The 27,183-nt window shown below is 42.1% G+C and overlaps 1 protein-coding gene across 1 annotated transcript in view; it reads left to right on the top strand.

Annotated features, from left to right (window-relative positions):
• Positions 1-878: 878 nt before the first annotated feature.
• LOC101161276 (zinc transporter ZIP12-like) overlaps positions 879-27,183 on the top strand; it is a 55,041-nt gene continuing 28,736 nt past the window's right edge. Inside the window, exons 1-5 of the mRNA XM_078938229.1 lie at positions 879-1,255; positions 2,280-2,573; positions 2,655-2,862; positions 2,958-3,085; positions 3,196-3,367. Coding sequence (XP_078794355.1) covers positions 1,034-1,255; positions 2,280-2,573; positions 2,655-2,862; positions 2,958-3,085; positions 3,196-3,367 — 1,024 coding nt within the window. The 5' untranslated portion in view covers positions 879-1,033. The remainder of the gene's footprint in view (positions 1,256-2,279; positions 2,574-2,654; positions 2,863-2,957; positions 3,086-3,195; positions 3,368-27,183) is intronic.

The following is a 27,183-nucleotide window of genomic DNA, read 5'->3' as shown; positions in this document are numbered from 1 at the left end:
GGACATTACTCCCACTTGTTGACGGCAACAATATTCGGCGGTCAACTACATTAGCGAGGAGCTGCTAAAGCTCAGAAATACGTTATATCGGTTTTATAACTTTAAAAAGGTCATGATAAAAAAAAAAGAATTACTAACATTTGTATGTAAACGTCTATGCATCAGAGCACACCCATGTGAAGAAAAGCACTTCTCCTCCGTGGCACAGCACGACACGAAACACCCTTATGGCAGAGGGCTTGGTATCCCTCTGCCGCGAAGGTTAGCCTTTAAAAAACCTATTTCGGACAACCATACCCTTCCACAGGCCCCTAAAATTGGAGGGGTAGGGAGAAGCTGTAAGGGTATTGGAGGAATTTGGATTCAGCTTAAGATGGGCCTTTGTTATTCATAAAGGTCAAGATTTATTACATTGAAATTTTTAATTTATTATTATAAAAACATAAGAAGAAAAAAATTCTCTAAAATTCCTAAGTTGCACATGAGCTGTTAGCATGTCAGACTCTAGTCAAAGTCCTTTATTTTGCATATAAAAGAGTCTTATAGTAGTCACGTCTTAGGGAAACACTTTAGTCTAGAAATGGCAAAAACCAAAGGTGTTACAGTTATTTTAAAATGAAAAACAACACTTTTGATATTATTCACTGTTGCTAACATTCCTGAAAATTTCTGCCTAATCTGTAGTTACCCATAAATACTAATTATCCTCCCCTTTCCAGATTCCCTCTCCCTGCCCATGTCTCTCTCACTAGCATGCACTAATCCTTTTGTTGTGAACTGAGGGGCCCAGGTTCCGACTGACCATTTGGCACTGTAAGGACTGGTTCAACTGAAGGGTGCCTGCAGAGCCCTCCTGTTCTCTGTCGGATTAGCTGTTCAGTCATGAATGCCTCCCTAACCAGGAACAACGTGTTCTCTGTTGTCCCCCACCTCTCTTTGACTGTTTTGTTTGATTAGCTCCTCTTTGTTTGGTCTCTGTCACTTCCTTCACTCAGTCCTGGGGACACCTGAGTCAACTAAAGGCAACAGAAATATGAATTTCAGGAGCACTACATCATGTTTGTTGCTGCTGCTTTTTTCCCCTCTGGGAGCTCAAACCAGTAAAGACCAGGAAAACCTGTCAGCATTGCTCAAAGGCCTGGATCTTTTGACGGGTGACAAATCGCGGCTGCAGAACACAACCAATGGCTTGATCTCAAAGGTTCTGCAAGCTGTGAATTGTGCAGAAAGGATGACCCAGAAAATGTGCAACAAGGTAAAACCCACTTCTGATTCTATAATAGCATAGTCGAGCAACAGTAATCTCCTTGGAATGTAAATCAATACTGAGGATGAAGCACTTGACGTCTTTGGTCAAACAGACCAGCTGGCATTAAGAATTCCACAGTTCTTTCCAACATCTGGTGATACAATCAGATGTGTATGTTTTGATCTGTCAACTCAGTTATATATTTGCCAGATGGTAGTTGTGATATTTTTTTATTCACCACAATCTCTCACAACTTGTTTGTGTTTATTTGACTGAAATCATTTTCCCAAAACTTTTTCGCTACGCCCACACCAGGCATGTGACACGATTTTAAGATCGCGCTAAACACAGGTTCTGTAACACGCGTATAGCCCATGGTGTTCACACTGGACAAGCAGGGAGGGGCTTCTTCTTTCTTTTCTTTTTCTACTGTTTATTAGCGCATGTCTGTCACTTACAGTTGGAAGAAGTTTGGTGCAAAACGTCAAAGCGGTGCAAATCTTGGGAATCTTGTTCCAGGTTTTTTTCTTTTACAGCTGTCTTCCAACATATAAAAGACGTGCAATATAATTCCGGCCAGGCACAAACCCCAATTATTAATTGGCACTTCCGTGTATCATTAGAGACATCATCCATGTGTCACAAACAAATCCGACTCCCTGATTGGTCATAGTTCGACCAAGTTTTCATTCAACACACGTTAAATGGTTGCGCATTCCGTACTCATAGCTCGAAAACAATTGTAAAAAAACTTGCATAGCATGGAAGGGCGAAAGGGCATTTCCATGTGTTTATAGACTTTTCATTGGAAGTGGCTGCTTGAAAGCACATTGCTAAGGGCAGTGTGAACATAGCTTTAGCCCTCCTTAGGGGACAACAAAACTGTCCTTTTTGCACAAGCTAAAGTTCTCCAAAATAAAAATAAAAAGTGTTAAAGTGACCTCTTTTCCACCGAAGAACAGATGACATGTTTTTTTTACTTTTTTTATTTCATCAGCTTAAAGTTGTTTTTATTTTGCTTATTTCACAGTGCCTGACATCAGAGGTAGCCCTCTCTGTGATAGACGATCATGAGAAAGGTTATCTCAACGAGGAAGACTACCAACGGATCTCCACGGTTCTGCTGCATTACATCATTAACATGCAAAATCTCTGCAGGCCAAATGCTGCCTCCCCTTCATCCCCTGGGGATTTGCAGTCTTACATTCTGTCCCTTGCAAACATTCATCCAGCTGAGGACAGTCAGTTTCTGTCAAATGAGGAGATAGAAAGTATGCTGCAGCTCATCAACCAACACTACCGGCCCTCCAACCAAGGCTCTCAAGTAAGGGAGGGATTTTCCATAGACTTCTCATGTCCAGTCAGATGAAAATGTGGATTTGACATGACCTACTTGAACCTACAGTGCATTGATGCAGCTCGTCTTCTAGAAGATGTAGATGCAGCGGGAAATCCAGGTGTTGGGATGACGTCTGTGCCCAAACTAGCGGCAGCTATCATCAGCCACATCCTGCAGGGTCACACTTTGAAACTGAGCAATCTCTCACACCCCGATGTCTTTACAGACTACGTTTTTAAATATGTCAATCGTACGCACTACCTGGAGATAATGGGTAAGCCAGAGGAGTCGTTGACATCAGATTGCTCCTTAACTGAGTTTTAAGCTTGAAGTGCTTCAAACTGTGCTTGTCCGGATTTCTCTGATTAGACCTGGAAAAGCTTCTTCATCGGTTGGGAGTTGGAGAGGCACTTAACAACACAGGAAGCTCACAGACGCTACATGCAGCTGACATCTGCAAACATGAAGGCAAAGGAACAAGCAAAGATTGGGAACAGGTAGATGTTAGAGCGGAAATTAAATAAATGAAAAAGACAAGCAGAAGCAAATTCAAGTTTTATGTTTTAAAGCTCACAGCTCATCTTTTGTTCTTTTGGACCACAATCAGGTCTGCTTTTCAGCCACTCAACTGGCGGAAATTTCTTCTGTGGACCCAAGATCGCCCATTTCCAAGGAGAACTTCAGACAGATCTGTCCTGCCATCATTCAACAGTTGCTGGGAAATGCGTGTAAATCTGCCAAGCCAAAACCAAAAGGGTCTCTACCAACTGCTGTGGAAAGTAAGAACATTTGCTTCATTGTTTCACTCCAAGATTTGTGTGTGTGTGTGTGTGTGTGTGGGACTGAATTTTTAGGGCCCGAGCACGGAGTGCAAGGACCCTATTGTATCTGTAAGAGTTATTATTATTAGGGCCCGAGCACGGAGTGCAAGGACCCTATTGTATCTGTTAGGTTTATTAGGGCCCGAGCACGGAGTGCAAGGACCCTATTGTAATTCGAATGTTTATTATTATTAGGGCCCGAGCACGGAGTGCAAGGACCCTATTGTATCTGTTAGGTTTATTAGGGCCCGAGCACGGAGTGCAAGGACCCTATTGTAATTCGAATGTTTATTAGGGCCCGAGCACGGAGTGCAAGGACCCTATTGTAATTCGAATGTTTATTATTATTATTATTATTATTATTATTATTATTATTATTCTACCGGAAGAGTCGCCTTTTTGAGGCCTTTAACATACCCCAAAACTCACCAAATTTGGCACACACATCAGGAGTCGCGAAAAATTTCGTATTTTAGAGGAGATTGGCATGGGCGCAGAAAAACGGCTTGATAGCGCCACCTACAGTGACTTTTGTCCCGACGCCCCGCATACGCTTTAACGTACAAGCTTGATTTTTACAGGGCATGTTCTTCAGATGGAGACCTACAAAAAAGTCTGAAAGGACCCACCTGTCACTCGCACAGGAAGTCTGATATATTGAGGTCAATATGTCATTTTTGCTTCATTTTGGACATTTGCAGGCCTCACTCTAGAGCGAACTCCTCCTAGAGATTTGTGAATAATGACTCCAAACTTTGGTTTTGTAAACTAAACACATGTCCGATGTTAAATTGCGAAGCTTTTACGTTTTTACGGTTGTTTGTGACTGTGGCGGCGCGTCGAAAATGGAGGTCATTTTGAAAACACGCCATGAAAAGAAAAATGGCCATTACTCAGCCATGCATAATCCAATCTGATCCAAAATTGATGTGCATGATTGTAGTCTGACTCTGAACACATCTGCAGTGAAAAAATCTGGAAAAAGTGTAGCGCCACCTGCTGGCAAGAGGAAATGACATGTTTTACTTGGAGCATCACTACTCCGAGTAGGATGAGCCGACACACCTGAAAATGACGTCCACCTGTTGAAAAGCCATTGAAGTTTACTCTGACAAAAAACCATAACTTTCAATGCGGGGGTGTGGTCGTGACAGAGCGGCAAAGTTGGGCATCTCGCTATGCACACAAAAGTTGCTCTCACGTGCACATTCCTTGTCCAATCTCACTGAAATTCAATGGATATGATGAAGCTTCTATTCTGAAACCATGGATATGACAATCTTGGACGAGCTCTATAGCGCCACCTAGTTATTGCATGGGGCACATTCTGCCCTGTATTTTCTCTTTGCTTTGTCCGATGTGCATGAAATTAAAACTGGAGATACTCAGAAGGGTCTTCTCTCATCATGTAAAGTTTCATGGGTGTACACCTGACGGTGCCTGCGTAACAGGAAGTGGTCGATTATGTGCACCCAAATAATGGAAATTTATTATAAATCAGCCGTTTGTCTCAGGAAGCTGAGATTTCAGAATTAGATGCCTTTAATAACCTCCAGCTTTGATATGTAACACTATAGGGTCTACGAGAAACTTCATCACTTGATTTTTTTAATGAAATTTTGGACTGAACAAAGATTTTTAGCATAAATTCTGTTAAGGTTATCAGCACCAAGAATTCAACTTTCATAGGCATTTATGTGCTACTGCTTCCTAAAAAAATTCAGAATTATTGAAGTTACAGGTGAACTTTTAGACAACATTTGATCCAAAAAGGTCCGAAAACGTCTTTTTAGGCAAAACTGCAAACACCTATTTTTTTGCATAACTTATCTTTCAAATATCAGCACAAAAAAATTAAAAATGGTAGGGATCTGTGTTTGCTGCCTTCCATATTTTTTTCAGACTTAAAAGTGTAACAGATGATTTATAAAAAATCCTTTTTCATCCAAAAACCTGTGTTAAATCTGTCTAGACTCCAAACAAACATTTTTTTATGGTAACTTATGTTTCAACAATCGACACCAATTTTCACAGACCTATAGCTAAACATGTCCCATAGCTACCTGAATATTTTCATAGATATAAAATGAACTGGTCATTCTAACATCTGGCATTCTAACATCTAACATCTTACATGTCAAAGCCTCTCTCAGCCTGGCTCTGCTGAAGGAGTCGTGTTACAACCCCGCCCCCTCCTGCTGGGACCCCTGCTATGTAAATTAGCAAGCAGTGAACAGAGAGATGAGAAGTAAGAATGGCCATTACTCAGGCATGCATAATCCAAAGACAGCCAGTTAAACACTGAAAGACATATTTTTTCGGTATGTCTTTCATACATCTTTAGTATTAAAAACTCTCCAAGATGAATGTGCCTGACTCCACCTGCAGGTGGATCACAGACTTCCTGACGGACAGACAGCAGTATGTGAGGCTGGGGAAGCTCGTCTCAGATACTCGGACCACAAGCACCGGATCCCCCCAGGGCTGTGTCCTTTCACCCCTGTTACTCTCCCTGTACACAAACAGCTGCACAGCTGGTCACCTGTCTGTCAAACTCCTGAAGTTTGCTGACGACACCACACTCATCGGCCTCATCTCTGACGGAGATGAGTCGGCCTACAGGAGTTAAATAGCCAGGCTGGTGTCATAGTGCAGCGCTAACAACCTGGAGCTTAATGCTCTGAAGACAGTGGAGATGACAGTGGACTTCAGGAAGGCCCCAGCCCCCCTCCCCCCTGTCATCCTCTGTGACTCCCCGGTGACCTCTGTGGAGTCCTTCTGCTTCCTGGGAACCATCATCAGCCAGGACCTCAAGTGGGAGCAGAACATCAGCTCCATCACTAAGAAGGTCCAGCAGAGGATGTACTTCCTGAGGCAGCTGAAGAAGTTTCACCTCCCTGAAAAGATGCTGGTAGACTTTTACACCGCCATCATCGAATCCACCCTCACGTCCTCCATCACAGTCTGGTTCGCTGCGGCCACGGCCAGAGACAAGGCCAAGCTGCAACGCGTCATTCACTCAGCAGAGAAGGTGATCGGCTGCCACCTCCCGTCTCTCCAGGAGCTGCACATCTCCAGGACCTGGAGGCGGGCAGCCAGGATTGTAGCCAACCCCTCTCATCCAGGACATAATCTCTTTCGGCCCCTCCCTTCTGGCAAGAGGCTCCGGTCCATCAGGACCAGGACCTCGCGCCACAAGAACAGCTTCTTCCCCACTGCAGCCAGCCTGCTGAACAGAACCCCAACTCCCCCAGGTGACCCCCCCTCCCCCCCCGCCCACCAAAGGACTGTCGGTGCCACTTACAGGCCCCACCATCCCAGCCCATCTGTGCTCCCACTTTAATTCACCTTACTCTACTGTATATAGTGTGTTGTTGTTGTTAACTTAATTTTTAACTTATTCTTAATTGCACTATACACCAAGTCAAATTCCTCGTTTTGTAAAGTGCGCTCTACTGAACCTGGCAATAAAACTTTTTCTGATTCCTGATTCTGATTCTGATTCTATTAATCATTGTTTTTTATTCATTCAAAATGCAATTAAATCAATATTTTATCTTTTTTCTTTTCCTTTTTCTTTTTTTTTTATCTCTTATATCCTTTTTTATAATCAATGTTTGAACTTCTTTTCCTTTCTATTGTCATGGTTTCAGTTTGTTGTCTTTTTTTTCGCTTTAGTTCTTGTTCTGTCTTGTTTGGTTCTGTTTCCTGTTTTATTTTGAAAGGTTTCCTGTCTTGTCATGTTTCTTGAGTTTTACTTCCTTTGGTCCCCATCTGCCCTAATCGTGTTCACCTGTGTCTTGTCTGCCCTGTCTGTATATAAGTCTTGTCTCTGCCTTCCTCCTGTGCTGGTCCATTAACTTCTGCTCATGTTGATCACGTCTTCTTGTCTGGCGTCCATGTCCCTTGCCATGCCACAGTAAGTTTTTGTTTTTAGTTTTGTCATCCTGCTCTGCAGCGCTTTTTGTTAGTTAAATAAACCCACTTGCCCTGAACCCGTTTGCCTCCCGTCTCTGCGCCTGGGTCCTACCTGCTCTCGAGCCTCCCCCCCACACGACATCTATACATCCAATGAAATTAAACTACAAATCAACAAACACAACTGATAACAAATGTCTCTAAAAAATGATGTGTATATTTGCAGAACCTTAAAAACACCAAACAAATAACAAATGCTTCCCAATTAAAGCACAAAAAATGGAACACAAAATGTAAAACCCAAGTTAGAAATTGCAATTTGAAAAAGATACTTTTTTCAGCAGCTTTTCAAAATCAATCACCAATTCTACTCTTCTGTGGATGAAACAAAGAACTCCAGAACAATGAAGCCATTTCTCTAAGTCTCTCTCACCTTCAGTTTTAAACAAGGTCTGTGAAAATCCACCATACATTGGTCACATGAACTCAGAGACCTGCTAAAAGTGCACAATTGTAAAAGCTCTTTTATATAGACAACTGTTTGTTTGCTTAGAGCTCTAAATATAAAAAAAATGCTTTTCTATCACCTAGACACAGATGGAGAACCATATCAACTGGATTAATAACAGGGTGGCATGTTTAGACAACATGAAGCTGTCCATCACATTTTTGACCTAAACATGTAAACACATCCTTGGCTCTGCGGTTAGGAAATGGTATTTGGGAATCTCTTTATACCAGGAGCCAGCCTGGCCATTGGAACATCGCCACAGTGCCCATCCAGACTGGGACAGCAACGGGGTCCACTTCAGAGCCGTGAGCTGCTGTGTTTAACTCCAGCTGTCCCAGCAAGGTAGACAACTGCAGTAACATCCACTGACCAAGCTGACAAGCCCTGGCAGAAAAGATCCCCACAAGAAAAACACTGGCTCAGGCAGGCTGGTCAAAAAAAAAATAGTTTTGCCATTGTCTTGCAGCTCGCAGATCAAGTGGTTTAGTTTTCCAGTAATGTCAGTCAAGAATGCAAGTTCAGATTCACAATGTTCATATTCACCATATTCAACAGACATCTCCTCCAATAGCACCTTAAAAATCCTGTGCTGTTTAGCTTTGCAGCTGAGGTTGTTTACGATTTTCAGAATAAGAGTCATTATATGTCCAGAGCCAATCACTTCTGCACATAAGGCCTGCTGGTGAATGACGCAGCAGTAATGCAGACATTTTGGAAAGTCTGGGTCAGCTTTACAGTGAGTGATGAAACCTGTTTGTCTATTGATCATAGCAGGAGTCCCATCTGCAGTCACTGCTACCAGCTTTTCTAATTGTACCTTTTTCTGCACAAAAACTCCTTCACCGTGTTATACATTTCAACTCCTCTTGTAATTGTCTGTTAGGGCAGATGTGTCAGGAGTTCTTCTCTTGTGGAAACCAAAAGCTATGCTGTACTGTTGCCGTCCACAGACTCATCACACTGGACGTTAACCACCTGCACTTTGCAAGATCCCGGTCCAGCTAATTGGCCAAGTTATCAGACATAGCTGACACTCATCTAGACATTGTAGTGGAAATTGAATGAGTTCTATTGTTCTCATCCTTAGGGACAGTGATAGAAATTATCATCATTGCTTGAATTTTTTTCATGCTATATGCAAAAGTCTTTGTCCCTTAAGGCAACAGATTACAGCCCCCCCCCCCCCCCCCCCCCCCCCCAGGCTGCTGTCGTATTAACAATAGCTTGGAGCTCCAGAATGGACAAGAAAAAACGACGAGAATGGCTCGAGCAGGGCGTTGCTCACGGGGCGGTCGCTCGTGCCATGCGGTCGCACGTGCTCGGGCCCGCTAAATGCTACTTGTAGCTTTAATTATTATTATTATTATTATTATTATTATTATTATTCTACCGGAAGAGTCGCCTTTTTGAGGCCTTTAACATACCCCAAAACTCACCAAATTTGGCACACACATCAGGAGTCGCGAAAAATTTCGTATTTTATAGGAGATTGGCATGGGCGCAGAAAAACGGCTCGATAGCGCCACCTACAGTGACTTTTGTCCCGACGCCCCGCATACGCTTTAACGTACAAGCTTGATTTTTACAGGGCATGTTCTTCAGATGGAGACCTACAAAAAAGTCTGAAAGGACCCACCTGTCACTCGCACAGGAAGTCTGATATATTGAGGTCAATATGTCATTTTTGCTCCATTTTGGACATTTGCAGGCCTCGCTCTAGAACGAACTCCTCCTAGAGTTTTGTGAATAATGACTCCAAACTTTGGTTTTGTAAACTAGACACATGTCCGATGTTAAATTGCGAAGCTTTTAAGTTTTTACGGATGTTTGTGACCGTGGCGGCGCGTCGAAAATGGAGGTCATTTTGAAAACACGCCATGAAAAGAAAATTGGCCATTACTCAGCCATGCAAAATCCAATCTGATCCAAAATTGATATGCATGGTTGTAGTCTGACCCTGACCACATCATAAGTGGAAACATCCAGAACAGGTGTAGCGCCACCTGCTGGTAAAAGGAAATGACATGTTTTACTTGGAGCATCACTGCTCCAAGTAGGATGAGCCGACACACCTCAAAATGATGTCCACCTGTTGAAAAGCCATTGATGTTTACTCTGATAAAAAGCCATAACTTTCAATGCGGGGGTGTGGTCGTGACAGAGCGGCGAAGTTGGGCGTCTCGCCATGCACACAAAAGTTGCTCTCACGTGCACATTCCTTGTCCAATCTCACTGAAATTCAATAGAGGTGATGAGGCTTCCATTCTGAACCAATGGATATGACAATCTTGGACGAGCTCCATAGCGCCACCTAGATATTGACAAATACATTTTATGTCACATTCTGACCTATCTTTTCTCTGTGCTTTGTCCGACATTCATAAAATTACAACAGGAGATACTCATAAGGGTCTTCTCTCATCGTCTAAAGTTTCATGGGTGTACACCTGACGGTGCCTGCGCAAGCCAGTGCCAAACAGGAAGTGGTTGATTGCGTTGCAGTCAGATAATTAAAAATTCATAAAAAATCAGCCGTTTGTATCACGAGGCTGAGATTTCAGAATGAGAGGCCTCTTACATATTTCCAACTTAGATACACAGCACTTGCATGGGTGAACAAAAAACGCCTCAATAGCGCCACCTACCATGTTTGTTTTTGAGAGCCCCGCCATGTTCTTTAACATACAAGCTTGATTTTTACAGGACATGTTCATCAGATAGAAACCTACAAAAAAGTCTCTTGGGACCAAGCTGTCAGTCGCACAGGAAGTCTGCTATATTGGTGTCAATATGTCATTTTTGCTGTATTTTGGTCATTTGCAGGCCTCGTTCTAGAACGAACTCCTCCTAGAGATTTTTGAACAATGACTCCAAACTTTGGTTTTGTAAACTAAACACATGTCCGATCTTAAATTGCGAAGCTTTTAAGTTTTTACGGTTGTTTGTGACCGTGGCGGCGCGTCAAAATTTGAGGTCGTTTCGAAATCACGCCATGAAAAGAAAAATGGCCATTACTCAGCCATAAATAATCTAATCTGATCCAAATTTGTTGTGCATGATTGTAGTCTGACTTTGAACACATCTGCAGTGGAAAAATCCGAAACAGGTGTAGCGCCACCTGTTGGCAACAGGAAATGACATGTTTTACTTGGAGCATCACTGCTCCAAGTAGGATGAGCAAACACACCTCAAAATGACGTCCACCTGTTGAAAAACCATTGAAGTTTACTCTGATGAAAAACAAATCTTTCAACGCGGGGGTGTGGTCGTGACAGAGCGGCGAAGTTGGGTATCTCGCCATGCACACAAAAGTTGCTCTCACGTTCACATTCCTTGTCTGATCTCACTGAAATTAAATAGATTTGATGAAACTTCCATTCTGAACCCATGGATATGACAATTTTGGACGAGCTATATATGTTCATAAATGATCATGAAGCATGATCATATAATCAAGCTTCATAGGAAATCAGCCGTTTGTCTCAGGAAGCTGAGATTTCAGAATTAGATGCGTCCTACAAAGCTCCATGTTTGAAAAGCAGCACTATACGTACGAGAAACATTTAACCACCTTAATCACCCTATTGTGCTGAAAGCAAATTTTTGGACATTTTGACTCAAGCAAATATTTTTATCATAACTTCTGTTTAGTTTATCAGCACCAAAATAAAAAATATTTACATTTATAAAATGAACTGGTCAACTCTAGGATTTTATTTATTCAATCTTACATCCTCAAGCTTTTCATCAGTCTCCCCTGCTGCAGGAGTGGAGTTAGCCACCCCCAACCCCCGGCTGTGTGCTCACATGTAAATTAGCCAGGAGTGGCAGACAGAAAGTAGAACAGTTAGAAAGCCTAGTTCAACACTAAATTACAGCAATTTCCTTTGTTTTGTTTGTCTTTTATACATCCTTAGCACTAATCATTGCTTTTTTATTCATCCAAAATACAATTAACTTTATATTTTATCTTTTTTTTTTTTACAAACAAAATATATGAATGTGCTCCAAAACAAAACCCAGCCTCAGTACACTCCTACAGATGTAACATCAGACAGTAAATGTCTCTTTTATGCTTTTTTAATCAATGCTGCAACTTCTTTTCATTTCCTTTCAATACATCCAAAGAAATTAAACTACAACGACAACAAACACAACATATAGCAAATGTCTCTAAGAAGATTGTGTATATACAATATGTACCACCTTTAAACACCAAATAAATAACAAATCTTTCTAATACAATCACAAAAAATGGAACACAAAATGTAAAACCCAAATTAGAAATTGCAATTTTAAAAAGATACATTTTTCAGCAGCTTTTCAAAATCAATTACATATTTTACTCTTCTGTGGATGAAACAAAGAAGTCCAGAGCAATGTAGCCACTTCTCCAAAGTCTTTGTCACCTTCAGTTTTAAACAAAGTCTGTGAAAATCCACCATACATTGGTCACATGTATTCAGAGACCTGCTAAAAGTCCACAATTGTAAAAGCTCTTATATAGACAACTGTTTGTTTGCTTGGAGCTCTAAATATAAAAAAATGCTTTTCTATCACCTAGACACAGATGGAGAACCATATCAACTGGATTAGTAACAGGGAAACATGTTTAGGTTTAAACTTACATCAATAGACAACATGAAGCTGTTCATCACATTTTTGACCTAAACATGTAAACACATCCTTGGCTCTGCGGTTAGGAAATGGTACTTGGGAATCTCTTCATACCAGGAGCCAGCCTGAACATTGGAACATCACCACAGTGCCCATCCAGACTGGGACAGCAACGGGGTCCACTTCACAGCCGTGAGGCTGCTGTGTTTAACTCCAGCTGTCCCAGCAAGGGAGACAACTGCAGCAACATCCACTGACCAAGCTGACAAGCCCTGGCAGAAAAGATCCCCACAAGAAAAACACTGGCTCAGGCAGGCTGGTCAATAAAAAAATATAGTTTTGCCAATGTCTTGCAGCTCGCAGATCAAGTGGTTTAGTTTTCCAGTAATGTCAGTCAAGAATACAAGTTCAGATTCACCATATTCATATTCACCATATTCAGCAGATATCTCCACCAATAGCACCTTAAAAATCCTGTTCTGTTTTGCTTTGCAGCTGAGGTTTTTTATGATTTTCACAATAGGAGTCATTATATGTCCAGAGCCAATCACTTCTGCACATAAGGCCTACTGGTGAAAGAAGCAGCAGTAATGCAGACATTTTGGAAAGTCTTGGTCAGCTTTACAGTGAGTGATGAAACCTGTTTGTCGGTCAATCATAGCAGGAGCCCCGTCTGCAGGTATGGCTACCAGCTTTTCTAATTGTACCTTTTTCTGCACAAAAACTCCTTCACCGTGTTATACATTTCAACTCCTCTTGTTGTTGTCTGTTAGGGCAGATGTGTCAGGAATTCTTCTCTTGTGGAAACCAAAAGCTATGCTGTACTGTTGCCGTCCACAGACTCATCACACTGGACGTTAAACCACCTGCACTTTGTAAGATCCCGGTCCAGCTAATTCGCCAAGTTATCAGACATAGCTGACACTCATCTAGACATTGTAGTGAAAATTGAATGAGTTCTATTGTTCTCATCCTTAGGGACAGTGATAGCAATTATCATCATTGCTTGTTTCTTAATCTGATAAAAACCTTCTTCTACTTGATGAGAAAATGAGCAGGTCTAAACGAGGCTTAGATTTAAGATTTTTTTTTTAATGCTATATGCATAAGTCTTTGTCCCTTAAGGCAACAGATTATAGTCCCCCCCCCCCCCCCCCCCCCCACAGGCTGCTGTCATATTAACATTAGCTTGGAGCTCCAGAATGGACAAGAAAAAACGACGAGAATGGCTCGAGCAGGGCGTTGCTCACGGGGCGGTCGCTCGTGCCAGGCGGTGGCACGTGCTCGGGCCCGCTAAATGCTACTTGTAGCTTTAATTATTATTATTATTATTATTATTATTCTACCGAAAGAGTCGCCTTTTTGAGGCCTTTAACATACCCCAAAACTCACCAAATTTGGCACACACATCAGGAGTCGCGAAAAATTTCGTATTTTATAGGAGATTGGCATGGGCGCAGAAAAACGGCTCGATAGCGCCACCTACAGTGACTTTTGTCCCGACGCCCCGCATACGCTTTAACGTACAAGCTTGATTTTTACAGGGCATGTTCTTCAGATGGAGACCTACGAAAAAGTCTGAAAGGACCCACCGGTCACTCGCACAGGAAGTCTGATATATTGAGGTCAATATGTCATTTTTGCTCCATTTTGGACATTTGCAGGCCTCGCTCTAGAACGAACTCCTCCTAGAGATTTGTGAATAATGACTCCAAACTTTGGTTTTGTAAACTAAACACATGTCCGATGTTAAATTGCGAAGCTTTTAAGTTTTTACGGATGTTTGTGACCGTGGCGGCGCGTCGAAAATGGAGGTCATTTTGAAAACACGCCATGAAAAGAAAAATGGCCATTACTCAGCCATGCAAAATCCAATCTGATCCAAAATTGATATGCATGATTGTAGTCTGACTCTGAACACATCAGAAGTGGAAAAATCCAGAACAGGTGTAGCGCCACCTGCTGGTAAAAGGAAATGACATGTTTTACTTGGAGCATCACTGCTCCAAGTAGGATGAGCCGACACACCTCAAAATGATGTCCACCTGTTGAAAAGCCATTGATGTTTACTCTGATAAAAAGCCATAACTTTCAATGCGGGGGTGTGGTCGTGACAGAGCGGCGAAGTTGGGCGTCTCGCCATGCACACAAAAGTTGCTCTCACGTGCACATTCCTTGTCCAATCTCACTGAAATTCAATACAGGTGATGAGGCTTTCATTCTGAACCAATGGATATGACAATCTTGGACGAGCTCCATAGCGCCACCTAGATATTGACAAATACATTTTATGTCACATTCTGACCTATCTTTTCTCTGTGCTTTGTCCGACATTCATAAAATTACAACAGGAGATACTCATAAGGGTCTTCTCTCATCGTCTAAAGTTTCATGGGTGTACACCTGACGGTGCCTGCGCAAGCCAGTGCCAAACAGGAAGTGGTTGATTGCGTTGCAGTCAGATAATTAAAAATTCATAAAAAATCAGCCGTTTGTATCACGAGGCTGAGATTTCAGAATGAGAGGCCTCTTACATATCTCCAACTTAGATACACAGCACTTGCATGGGTGAACAAAAAACGGCTCAATAGCGCCACCTACCATGTTTGTTTTTGAGAGCCCCGCCATGTTCTTTAACATACAAGCTTGATTTTTACAGGACATGTTCATCAGATAGAAACCTACAAAAAAGTCTCTTGGGACCAAGCTGTCAGTCGCACAGGAAGTCTGCTATATTGGTGTCAATATGTCATTTTTGCTGTATTTTGGTCATTTGCAGGCCTCGTTCTAGAACGAACTCCTCCTAGAGATTTTTGAACAATGACTCCAAACTTTGGTTTTGTAAACTAAACACATGTCCGATCTTAAATTGCGAAGCTTTTAAGTTTTTACGGTTGTTTGTGACCGTGGCGGCGCGTCAAAATTTGAGGTCGTTTCGAAATCACGCCATGAAAAGAAAAATGGCCATTACTCAGCCATAAATAATCTAATCTGATCCAAATTTGTTGTGCATGATTGTAGTCTGACTTTGAACACATCTGCAGTGGAAAAATCCGAAACAGGTGTAGCGCCACCTGTTGGCAACAGGAAATGACATGTTTTACTTGGAGCATCACTGCTCCAAGTAGGATGAGCAAACACACCTCAAAATGACGTCCACCTGTTGAAAAACCATTGAAGTTTACTCTGATGAAAAACAAATCTTTCAACGCGGGGGTGTGGTCGTGACAGAGCGGCGAAGTTGGGTATCTCGCCATGCACAAATGTTGCTCTCACGTTCACATTCCTTGTCTGATCTCACTGAAATTAAATAGATTTGATGAAACTTCCATTCTGAACCCATGGATATGACAATTTTGGACGAGCTATATATGTTCATAAATGATCATGAAGCATGATCATTTAATCAAGCTTCATAGGAAATCAGCCGTTTGTCTCAGGAAGCTGAGATTTCAGAATTAGATGCGTCCTACAAAGCTCCATGTTTGAAAAGCAGCACTATACGTACGAGAAACATTTAACCACCTTAATCACCCTATTGTGCTAAAAGCAAATTTTGGGACATTTTGACTCAAGCAAATATTTTTATCATAACTTCTGTTTAGTTTATCAGCACCAAAATAAAAAATATTTACATTTATAAAATGAACTGGTCAACTCTAGGATTTTATTTATTCAATCTTACATCCTCAAGCTTTTCATCAGTCTCCCCTGCTGCAGGAGTGGAGTTAGCCCCCCCCCCAACCCCCGGCTGTGTGCTCACATGTAAATTAGCCAGGAGTGGCAGACAGAAAGTAGAACAGTTAGAAAGCCTAGTTCAACACTAAATTACAGCAATTTCCTTTGTTTTGTTTGTCTTTTATACATCCTTAGCACTAATCATTGCTTTTTTATTCATCCAAAATACAATTAACTTTATATTTTATCTTTTTTTTTTTTTACAAACAAAATATATGAATGTGCTCCAAAACAAAACCCAGCCTCAGTACACTCCTACAGATGTAACATCAGACAGTAAATGTCTCTTTTATGCTTTTTTAATCAATGCTGCAACTTCTTTTCATTTCCTTTCAATACATCCAAAGAAATTAAACTACAACGACAACAAACACAACATATAGCAAATGTCTCTAAGAAGATTGTGTATATACAATATGTACCACCTTTAAACACCAAATAAATAACAAATCTTTCTAATACAATCACAAAAAATGGAACACAAAATGTAAAACCCAAATTAGAAATTGCAATTTTAAAAAGATACATTTTTCAGCAGCTTTTCAAAATCAATCACATATTTTACTCTTCTGTGGATGAAACAAAGAAGTCCAGAGCAATGTAGCCACTTCTCCAAAGTCTCTGTCACCTTCAGTTTTAAACAAAGTCTGTGAAAATCCACCATACATTGGTCACATGTATTCAGAGACCGGCTAAAAGTCCACAATTGTAAAAGCTCTTATATAGACAACTGTTTGTTTGCTTGGAGCTCTAAATATAAAAAAATGCTTTTCTATCACCTAGAAACAGATGGAGAACCACATCAACTGGATTAGTAACAGGGAAACATGTTTAGGTTTAAACTTACATCAATAGACAACATGAAGCTGTTCATCACATTTTTGACCTAAACATGTAAACACATCCTTGGCTCTGCGGTTAGGAAATGGTAATTGGGAATCTCTTCATACCAGGAGCCAGCCTGAACATTGGAACATCACCACAGTGCCCATCCAGACTGGGACAGCAACGGGGTCCACTTCACAGCCGTGAGGCTGCTGTGTTTAACTCCAGCTGTCCCAGCAAGGTAGACAACTGCAGCAACATCCACTGACCAAGCTGGAAAGCCCTGGCAGAAAAGATCCCCACAAGAAAAACACTGGCTCAGGGAGGCTGGTCAATAAAAAAATATAGTTTTGCCAATGTCTTGCAGCTCGCAGATCAAGTGGTTTAGTTTTCCAGTAATGTCAGTCAAGAATACAAGTTCAGATTCACCATATTCATATTCACCATATTCAGCAGATATCTCCACCAATAGCACCTTAAAAATCCTGTTCTGTTTTGCTTTGCAGCTGAGGTTTTTTATGATTTTCACAATAGGAGTCATTATATGTCCAGAGCCAATCACTTCTGCACATAAGGCCTACTGGTGAAAGAAGCAGCAGTAATGCAGACATTTTGGAAAGTCTTGGTCAGCTTTACAGTGAGTGATGAAACCTGTTTGTCGGTCAATCATAGCAGGAGCCCCGTCTGCAGGTATGGCTACCAGCTTTTCTAATGGTACCTTTTTCTGCACAAAAACTCCTTCACCGTGTTATACATTTCAACTCCTCTTGTTGTTGTCTGTTAGGGCAGATGTGTCAGGAATTCTTCTCTTGTGGAAACCAAAAGCTATGCTGTACTGTTGCCGTCCACAGACTCATCACACTGGACGTTAAACCACCTGCACTTTGTAAGATCCCGGTCCAGCTAATTCACCAAGTTATCAGACATAGCTGACACTCATCTAGACATTGTAGTGAAAATTGAATGAGTTCTATTGTTCTCATCCTTAGGGACAGTGATAGCAATTATCATCATTGCTTGTTTCTTAATCTGATAAAAACCTTCTTCTACTTGATGAGAAAATGAGCAGGTCTAAACGAGGCTTAGATTTAAGAATTTTTTTTTAATGCTATATGCAAAAGTCTTTGTCCCTTAAGGCAACAGATTATAGTCCCCCCCCCCCCCCCCCCACAGGCTGCTGTCATATTAACATTAGCTTGGAGCTCCAGAATGGACAAGAAAAAACGACGAGAATGGCTCGAGCAGGGCGTTGCTCACGGGGCGGTCGCTCGTGCCAGGCGGTGGCACGTGCTCGGGCCCGCTAAATGCTACTTGTAGCTTTAATTATTATTATTATTCTTCCGACTTTTCCGTCGCCTTTTTGAGGCCTTTAACATACCCCAAAACTCACCAAATTTTGTATACACATCAGGAGTCGCGAAAAATTTCATATTTTATAGGAGAACGGCATAGGTAAACAAAAATGGCTCGATAGCGCCACCTGCAAAATTTGTTTTCGCGAGCACCTCCATATGCTTTATAGTACAAACCTGATTTTAACAGGGCATGTTCATCGGATAGAAACCTACAAAAAAGTCTCTTGGGACCAAGCTGTCAGTCGCACAGGAAGTCTGATATTTTGATGACAATATGTCATTTTTGCTGTATTTTGGTCATTTGCAGGCCTCGCTCTAGAACGAACTCCTCCTAGAGATTTGAGAGTAATGACTCCAAACTTTGGTTTTGTAAACTAGACACATGTCCGATGTTAAATTGCAAAGCTTTTAAGTTTTTATGGATGTTTGTGACCATGGCGGCGCGTCAAAATTGGAGGTCGTTTGAAAACACGCCATGAAAAGAAAAATGGCCATTACTCAGCCATGCATAATCCAATCTGATCCAAAATTGATGTGCATGATTGTAGTCTGACTCTGAACACATCTGCAGTGAAAAAATCTGGAAAAAGTGTAGCGCCACCTGCTGGCAAGAGGAAATGACATGTTTTACTTGGAGCATCACTACTCCGAGTAGGATGAGCCGACACACCTGAAAATGACGTCCACCTGTTGAAAAGCCATTGAAGTTTACTCTGACAAAAAACCATAACTTTCAATGCGGGGGTGTGGTCGTGACAGAGCGGCAAAGTTGGGCATCTCGCTATGCACACAAAAGTTGCTCTCACGTGCACATTCCTTGTCCAATCTCACTGAAATTCAATGGATATGATGAAGCTTCTATTCTGAACCCATGGATATGACAATCTTGGACGAGCTCTATAGCGCCACCTAGTTATTGCATTGGGCACATTCTGCCCTGTATTTTCTCTTTGCTTTGTCCGATGTGCATGAAATTAAAACTGGAGATACTCAGAAGGGTCCTCTCTCATCATGTAAAGTTTCATGGGTGTACACCTGAAGGTGCCTGCGTAACAGGAAGTGGTCGATTATGTGCACCCAAATAATAGAAATTTATTATAAATCAGCCGTTTGTCTCAGGAAGCTGAGATTTCAGAGTTAGATGCCTTTAATAACCTCCAGCTTTGATATGTAACACTATAGGGTCTACGAGAAACTTCATCACTTGATTTTTTTAATGAAATTTTGGACTGAACAAAGATTTTTAGCATAAATTCTGTTTAGGTTATCAGCACCAAGAATTCAACTTTCATAGGCATTTATGTGCTACTGCTTCCTAAAAAAATTCAGAATGATTGAAGTTACAGGTGAACTTTTAGACAACATTTCATCCAAAAAGGTCCGAAAACGTCTTTTTAGGCAAAACTACAAACACCTATTTTTTTCATAACTTAATCATCATATATCAACACCATTTATTTTTTTAAATGTAGGGATCTGTGTTTGCTGCCTTCCATATTTTTTTCAGAAGTCCAGGTGAAACAGATGATTTTAAAAAAATCCTGATTCATCCCAAAACCTGTGCTTTTTCCGTCTGGACTCCAAACAAGTGTGTTTTAAAATTACTTATGCTTCAAATATCCACACCAAGTTTCACACGCATATAGCTGAACATGTCTAAATGCTTCTTGAATATTCTTTACAGATATAAAATGAACTGGTCAACTGTAGGATGTAATTTCCTCTTACATGCTTCAGTCTTTTCCTCATGCTGCAGCCTGCTCCTCAATCATCCCTGTTGCTGGAGTCAAATTTCACCCCCCCCCCCCCCCCACACACACACACCAGCTGCCTGTTCATATGCTAACTAACCCAGAAGTGAGGTGACAATAGTTTAGACACAAGAGGGAGGGCAGACTGCTTTTTCATTTGTTTTGTATGTCTTTCATAGATTTTTATGAATAATCATTGCTTTTCTAGTCATGTAAAATGCAATTAACTTAATATTTTATCTTTTTTTTTTTACAAACAAAACATATGAATGTGCTCCAAAACAAAACCCAACTCTCAGTACAGTTCTACAGATGTAACATAAGACTTAGACAGTAAATGTCTCTTTTATCCTTTTTTAATCAATGCTGCAACTTCTTTTCCTTAATATAAATCCAATGAAATTAAACTACAAAACCAAAAAACACAACCTATAGCAAATTTCTCTAAATAAATTATGTGTATATACAATATGTAGCACTTTTAAACAAAATAATAACAAATCCTTCCAATACAAGCACAGAAAAATGGAACACAAAATTTAAAACCCAAATTTGAAATGGCAATTTTAAAAAGATAATTTTTTCAGCCTGCTAAAAGTGCACAATTGTAAAAGCTCTTTTATATAGACAACTGTTTGGTTGCTTAGAGCTCTAAATATAAAAACAATGCCTTTATGGACGTGGCACGGATGGCACGGATGTTCAGCAGGGTAAACCCCAGGAAAGCGGCGGGACCTGATGGAGTTCCCGGAAAGGTTCTGCGGGCCTGCGCCGATCAACTCTCCCAGGTCTTCACAAAAATCTTCAACCTGTCGCTAGCTCAGGCTTTCATCCCTGCTTGCCTGAAGTCATCCACTATCATCCCGATACCCAAAAAGTCCTCATCCACAGCCTTCCTCACGGACTTCCGCCCAGTTGCACTCACTGCTGTCATCACAAAGTGTCTGGAGCGGCTGCTCCTGGGACACATCAAAGACTCCCTCCCTCCAATCTTCGTCCCCCACCAGTTTGCTTACAAAGCAAACAGATCAACGGATGATGCCATTTCCATCACCCTCCACACTGCGCTGAGCCACCTGGAACACAGAGACACCTACGCCAGGATGCTCTTTGTGGACTATAGCTCAGCCTTTAACACAATCATTCCTGACATTCTGGTCAACAAACTGTCTGAACTAGGACTCCACCCACTCACCTGCTCGTGGATCAAGGACTTCCTGACAAACAGACCACAGACAGTCAAACTTGACCCCCACCTCTCCTCCACCCGGACGCTGAGCACAGGCTCCACACAGGGATGTGTGCTGAGTCCTCTGCTGTACACACTGTACACAGCAGACTGCAGACCAGCCCACACCAGCAACACCGTGGTGAAGTTTGCAGACGACACTACTGTGGTGGGGCTGATCTCTGGGGACGACGAGACGGCCTACAGAGACGAAGTCCTGAAACTCTCAAGGTGGTGTCAGGCTAATAACCTCATCCTGAACACCACCAAGACCAAGGAGATCATCCTGGACTTCAGAAAAAACAGAACAGATCCACCCCCACTCTACATCGATGGAAACAGTGTGGAGAGGGTCCACAGCTTCACCCTCCTGGGCACCACCATCTCTGCTGACCTCACATGGTCTAACAACACCATGACTGTCATCAGGAAGGCCCAGCAACGCCTGCACTTCCTGAGAAAACTTAGGAGGAACAACGTCAGCCAGGAGCTGCTGGTAACGTTCTACCGCTCAACCATTGAGAGCATTCTGTCCTATGGCATCACAGTGTGGTTTTCCCACTGCACTGAAGCAGAACGGCAGAGTCTCCAGAGAATGGTAAAGACAGCGCAGAGGATCATCGGCTGCCCCCTCCCCTCACTGAAGGACATTTACCAGTCTCGCTGCCTCAGCAGAGTGACTAGCATCACCACTAACTCCACCCATTCTGCTTTCCCTCTGTTTGAACTGCTGCCCTCTGGAAGGAGGTACAGGTCCATCAGAACCAGGACAAACAGACTAAGAAACAGCTTTTTTCCACAGGCAATTATCATACGGAATGCACATACGTCCACCAACCACACCTCACTCTAATTTTACTACAATGCGTGCAATATCCTGACTGTCTAACCGGGTCACTGTGCAATAACTTGATATTTATTAAGCTGTGCTCACAGCAACTCATGTAATTCCATTCTATTTTATTCACAAATATTTAATATTTAACAGTTTCTGTCCATATTGTTCATTTTTTGTTAAGAGTTGTAAATACAGTATTTCTTTTTCTATTCTATTTTTATTTTTATTTTATGTAACTCCTTCACTCCAAGGCTGCTGCAATTTCATTGTATCCCCATGTACAATGACAATAAACGATTCTGATTTTGATTATATCACTTAGACACAGATGGAGAACCATATCAACTGGATTGGTAACAGCAACAACCACCGACCAAGCCGGCAAGCCCTGGCAGAAAAGATCCCCACAAGAAACACTGCAGGCTGTTCCATAAAAAATATAGTTTTACCATTGCCTTGCAGATCACAGTTGAAGTGGTTTAGTTTTCCTAAAAAAATTCAGAATGATTGAAGTTACAGGTGAACTTTTAGACAACATTTGATCCAAAAAGGTCCGAAAACGTCTTTTTAGGCAAAACTGCAAACACCTATTTTTTTGCATAACTTATCTTTCTAATATCAGCACAAAAAAATTAAAAACGGTAGGGATCTGTGTTTGCTGCCTTCCATATTTTTTTCAGACTTAAAAGTGTAACAGATGATTTATAAAAAATCCTTTTTCATCCAAAAACCTGTGTTAAATCTGTCTAGACTCCAAACAAACATTTTTTTATGGTAACTTATGTTTCAACAATCGACACCAATTTTCACACACCTATAGCTGAACATGTCCCATAGCTCCCTGAATATTTTCATAGATATAAAATGAACTGGTCATTCTAACATCTAGCATTCTAACATCTAACATCTTACATGTCAAAGCCTCTCTCAGCCTGGCTCTGCTGAAGGAGTCGTGTTACAACCCCGCCCCCTCCTGCTGGGACCACGGCTCCTATGTAAATTAGCAAGCAGTGAACAGAGAGATGAGGAGTAAGAATGGCCATTACTCAGGCATGCATAATCCAAAGACAGCCAGTTAAACACTGAAAGACATATTTTTTCGGTATGTCTTTCATACATCTTTAGTATTAAAAACTCTCCAAGATGAATGTGCCTGACTCCACCTGCAGGTGGATCACAGACTTCCTGACGGACAGACAGCAGTATGTGAGGCTGGGGAAGCTCGTCTCAGATACTCGGACCACAAGCACCGGATCCCCCCAGGGCTGTGTCCTTTCACCCCTGTTACTCTCCCTGTACACAAACAGCTGCACAGCTGGTCACCTGTCTGTCAAACTCCTGAAGTTTGCTGACGACACCACACTCATCGGCCTCATCTCTGACGGAGATGAGTCGGCCTACAGGAGTGAAATAGCCAGGCTGGTGTCATAGTGCAGCGCTAACAACCTGGAGCTTAATGCTCTGAAGACAGTGGAGATGACAGTGGACTTCAGGAAGGCCCCAGCCCCCCTCCCCCCTGTCATCCTCTGTGACTCCCCGGTGACCTCTGTGGAGTCCTTCTGCTTCCTGGGAACCATCATCAGCCAGGACCTCAAGTGGGAGCAGAACATCAGCTCCATCACTAAGAAGGTCCAGCAGAGGATGTACTTCCTGAGGCAGCTGAAGAAGTTTCACCTCCCTGAAAAGATGCTGGTAGACTTTTACACCGCCATCATCGAATCCACCCTCACGTCCTCCATCACAGTCTGGTTCGCTGCGGCCACGGCCAGAGACAAGGCCAAGCTGCAACGCGTCATCCACTCAGCAGAGAAGGTGATCGGCTGCCACCTCCCGTCTCTCCAGGAGCTGCACATCTCCAGGACCTGGAGGCGGGCAGCCAGGATTGTAGCCAACCCCTCTCATCCAGGACATAATCTCTTTCGGCCCCTCCCTTCTGGCAAGAGGCTCCGGTCCATCAGGACCAGGACCTCGCGCCACAAGAACAGCTTCTTCCCCACTGCAGCCAGCCTGCTGAACAGAACCCCAACTCCCCCAGGTGACCCCCCTCCCCCCCCCCGCCCACCAAAGGACTGTCGGTGCCACTTACAGGCCCCACCATCCCAGCCCATCTGTGCTCCCACTTTAATTCACCTTACTCTACTGTATATAGTGTGTTGTTGTTGTTAACTTAATTTTTAACTTATTCTTAATTGCACTATACACCAAGTCAAATTCCTCGTTTTGTAAAGTGCGCTCTACTGAACCTGGCAATAAAACTTTTTCTGATTCCTGATTCTGATTCTGATTCTATTAATCATTGTTTTTTATTCATTCAAAATGCAATTAAATCAATATTTTATCTTTTTTCTTTTCCTTTTTCTTTTTTTTTATCTCTTATATCCTTTTTTATAATCAATGTTTGAACTTCTTTTCCTTTCTATTGTCATGGTTTCAGTTTGTTGTCTTTTTTTTCGCTTTAGTTCTTGTTCTGTCTTGTTTGGTTCTGTTTCCTGTTTTATTTTGAAAGGTTTCCTGTCTTGTCATGTTTCTTGAGTTTTACTTCCTTTGGTCCCCATCTGCCCTAATCGTGTTCACCTGTGTCTTGTCTGCCCTGTCTGTATATAAGTCTTGTCTCTGCCTTCCTCCTGTGCTGGTCCATTAACTTTTGCTCATGTTGATCACGTCTTCTTGTCTGGCGTCCATGTCCCTTGCCATGCCACAGTAAGTTTTTGTTTTTAGTTTTGTCATCCTGTTCTGCAGCGCTTTTTGTTAGTTAAATAAACCCACTTGCCCTGAACCCGTTTGCCTCCCGTCTCTGCGCCTGGGTCCTACCTGCTCTCGAGCCTCCCCCCACACGACATCTATACATCCAATGAAATTAAACTACAAATCAACAAACACAACTGATAACAAATGTCTCTAAAAAATGATGTGTATATTTGCAGAACCTTAAAAACACCAAACAAATAACAAATGCTTCCCAATTAAAGCACAAAAAATGGAACACAAAATGTAAAACCCAAGTTAGAAATTGCAATTTGAAAAAGATACTTTTTTCAGCAGCTTTTCAAAATCAATCACCAATTCTACTCTTCTGTGGATGAAACAAAGTACTCCAGAACAATGAAGCCATTTCTCTAAGTCTCTCTCACCTTCAGTTTTAAACAAGGTCTGTGAAAATCCACCATACATTGGTCACATGAACTCAGAGACCTGCTAAAAGTGCACAATTGTAAAAGCTCTTTTATGTAGACAACTGTTTGTTTGCTTAGAGCTCTAAATATAAAAAAAAATGCTTTTCTATCACCTAGACACAGATGGAGAACCATATCAACTGGATTAATAACAGGGTGGCATGTTTAGACAACATGAAGCTGTCCATCACATTTTTGACCTAAACATGTAAACACATCCTTGGCTCTGCGGTTAGGAAATGGTATTTGGGAATCTCTTTATACCAGGAGCCAGCCTGGCCATTGGAACATCGCCACAGTGCCCATCCAGACTGGGACAGCAACGGGGTCCACTTCAGAGCCGTGAGCTGCTGTGTTTAACTCCAGCTGTCCCAGCAAGGGAGACAACTGCAGCAACATCCACTGACCAAGCTGACAAGCCCTGGCAGAAAAGATCCCCACAAGAAAAACACTGGCTCAGGCAGGCTGGTCAAAAAAAAATAGTTTTGCCATTGTCTTGCAGCTCGCAGATCAAGTGGTTTAGTTTTCCAGTAATGTCAGTCAAGAATGCAAGTTCAGATTCACCATATTCATATTCACCATATTCAACAGACATCTCCTCCAATAGCACCTTAAAAATCCTGTGCTGTTTTGCTTTGCAGCTGAGGTTGTTTACGATTTTCAGAATAAGAGTCATTATATGTCCAGAGCCAATCATTTCTGCACATAAGGCCTGCTGGTGAATGACGCAGCAGTAATGCAGACATTTTGGAAAGTCTGGGTCAGCTTTACAGTGAGTGATGAAACCTGTTTGTCTATTGATCATAGCAGGAGTCCCATCTGCAGTCACTGCTACCAGCTTTTCTAATGGTACCTTTTTCTGCACAAAAACTCCTTCACCGTGTTATACATTTCAACTCCTCTTGTAGTTGTCTGTTAGGGCAGATGTGTCAGGAGTTCTTCTCTTGTGGAAACCAAAAGCTATGCTGTACTGTTGCCGTCCACAGACTCATCACACTGGACGTTAACCACCTGCACTTTGCAAGATCCCGGTCCAGCTAATTGGCCAAGTTATCAGACATAGCTGACACTCATCTAGACATTGTAGTGGAAATTGAATGAGTTCTATTGTTCTCATCCTTAGGGACAGTGATAGCAATTATCATCATTGCTTGAATTTTTTTCATGCTATATGCAAAAGTCTTTGTCCCTTAAGGCAACAGATTACAGGCCCCCCCCCCCCCCCCCCCCCCCCCCCCCAGGCTGCTGTCGTATTAACAATAGCTTGGAGCTCCAGAATGGACAAGAAAAAACGACGAGAATGGCTCGAGCAGGGCGTTGCTCACGGGGCGGTCGCTCGTGCCATTCGGTCGCACGTGCTCGGGCCCGCTAAATGCTACTTGTAGCTTTAATTATTATTATTATTCTACCGGAAGAGTCGCCTTTTTGAGGCCTTTAACATACCCCAAAACTCACCAAATTTGGCACACACATCAGGAGTCGCGAAAAATTTCGTATTTTATAGGAGATTGGCATGGGCGCACAAAAACGGCTCGATAGCGCCACCTACAGTGACGTTTGTCCCGACGCCCCGCATACGCTTTAACGTACAAGCTTGATTTTTACAGGGCATGTTCTTCAGATGGAGACTTACAAAAAAGTCTGAAAGGACCCACCTGTCACTCGCACAGGAAGTCTGATATATTGAGGTCAATATGTCATTTTTGCTCTATTTTGGACATTTGCAGGCCTCGCTCTAGAACGAACTCCTCCTAGAGATTTGTGAATAATGACTACAAACTTTGGTTTTGTAAACTAGACACATGTCCGATGTTAAATTG

This window comes from Oryzias latipes, chromosome 20 (genome assembly GCF_053564925.1).
Source record: "Oryzias latipes strain Hd-rR chromosome 20, Olatipes_Hd-rR_3.1".
NCBI lineage: Eukaryota > Metazoa > Chordata > Actinopteri > Beloniformes > Adrianichthyidae > Oryzias > Oryzias latipes.
This window is presented reverse-complemented; position numbering and strand designations above follow the sequence as displayed.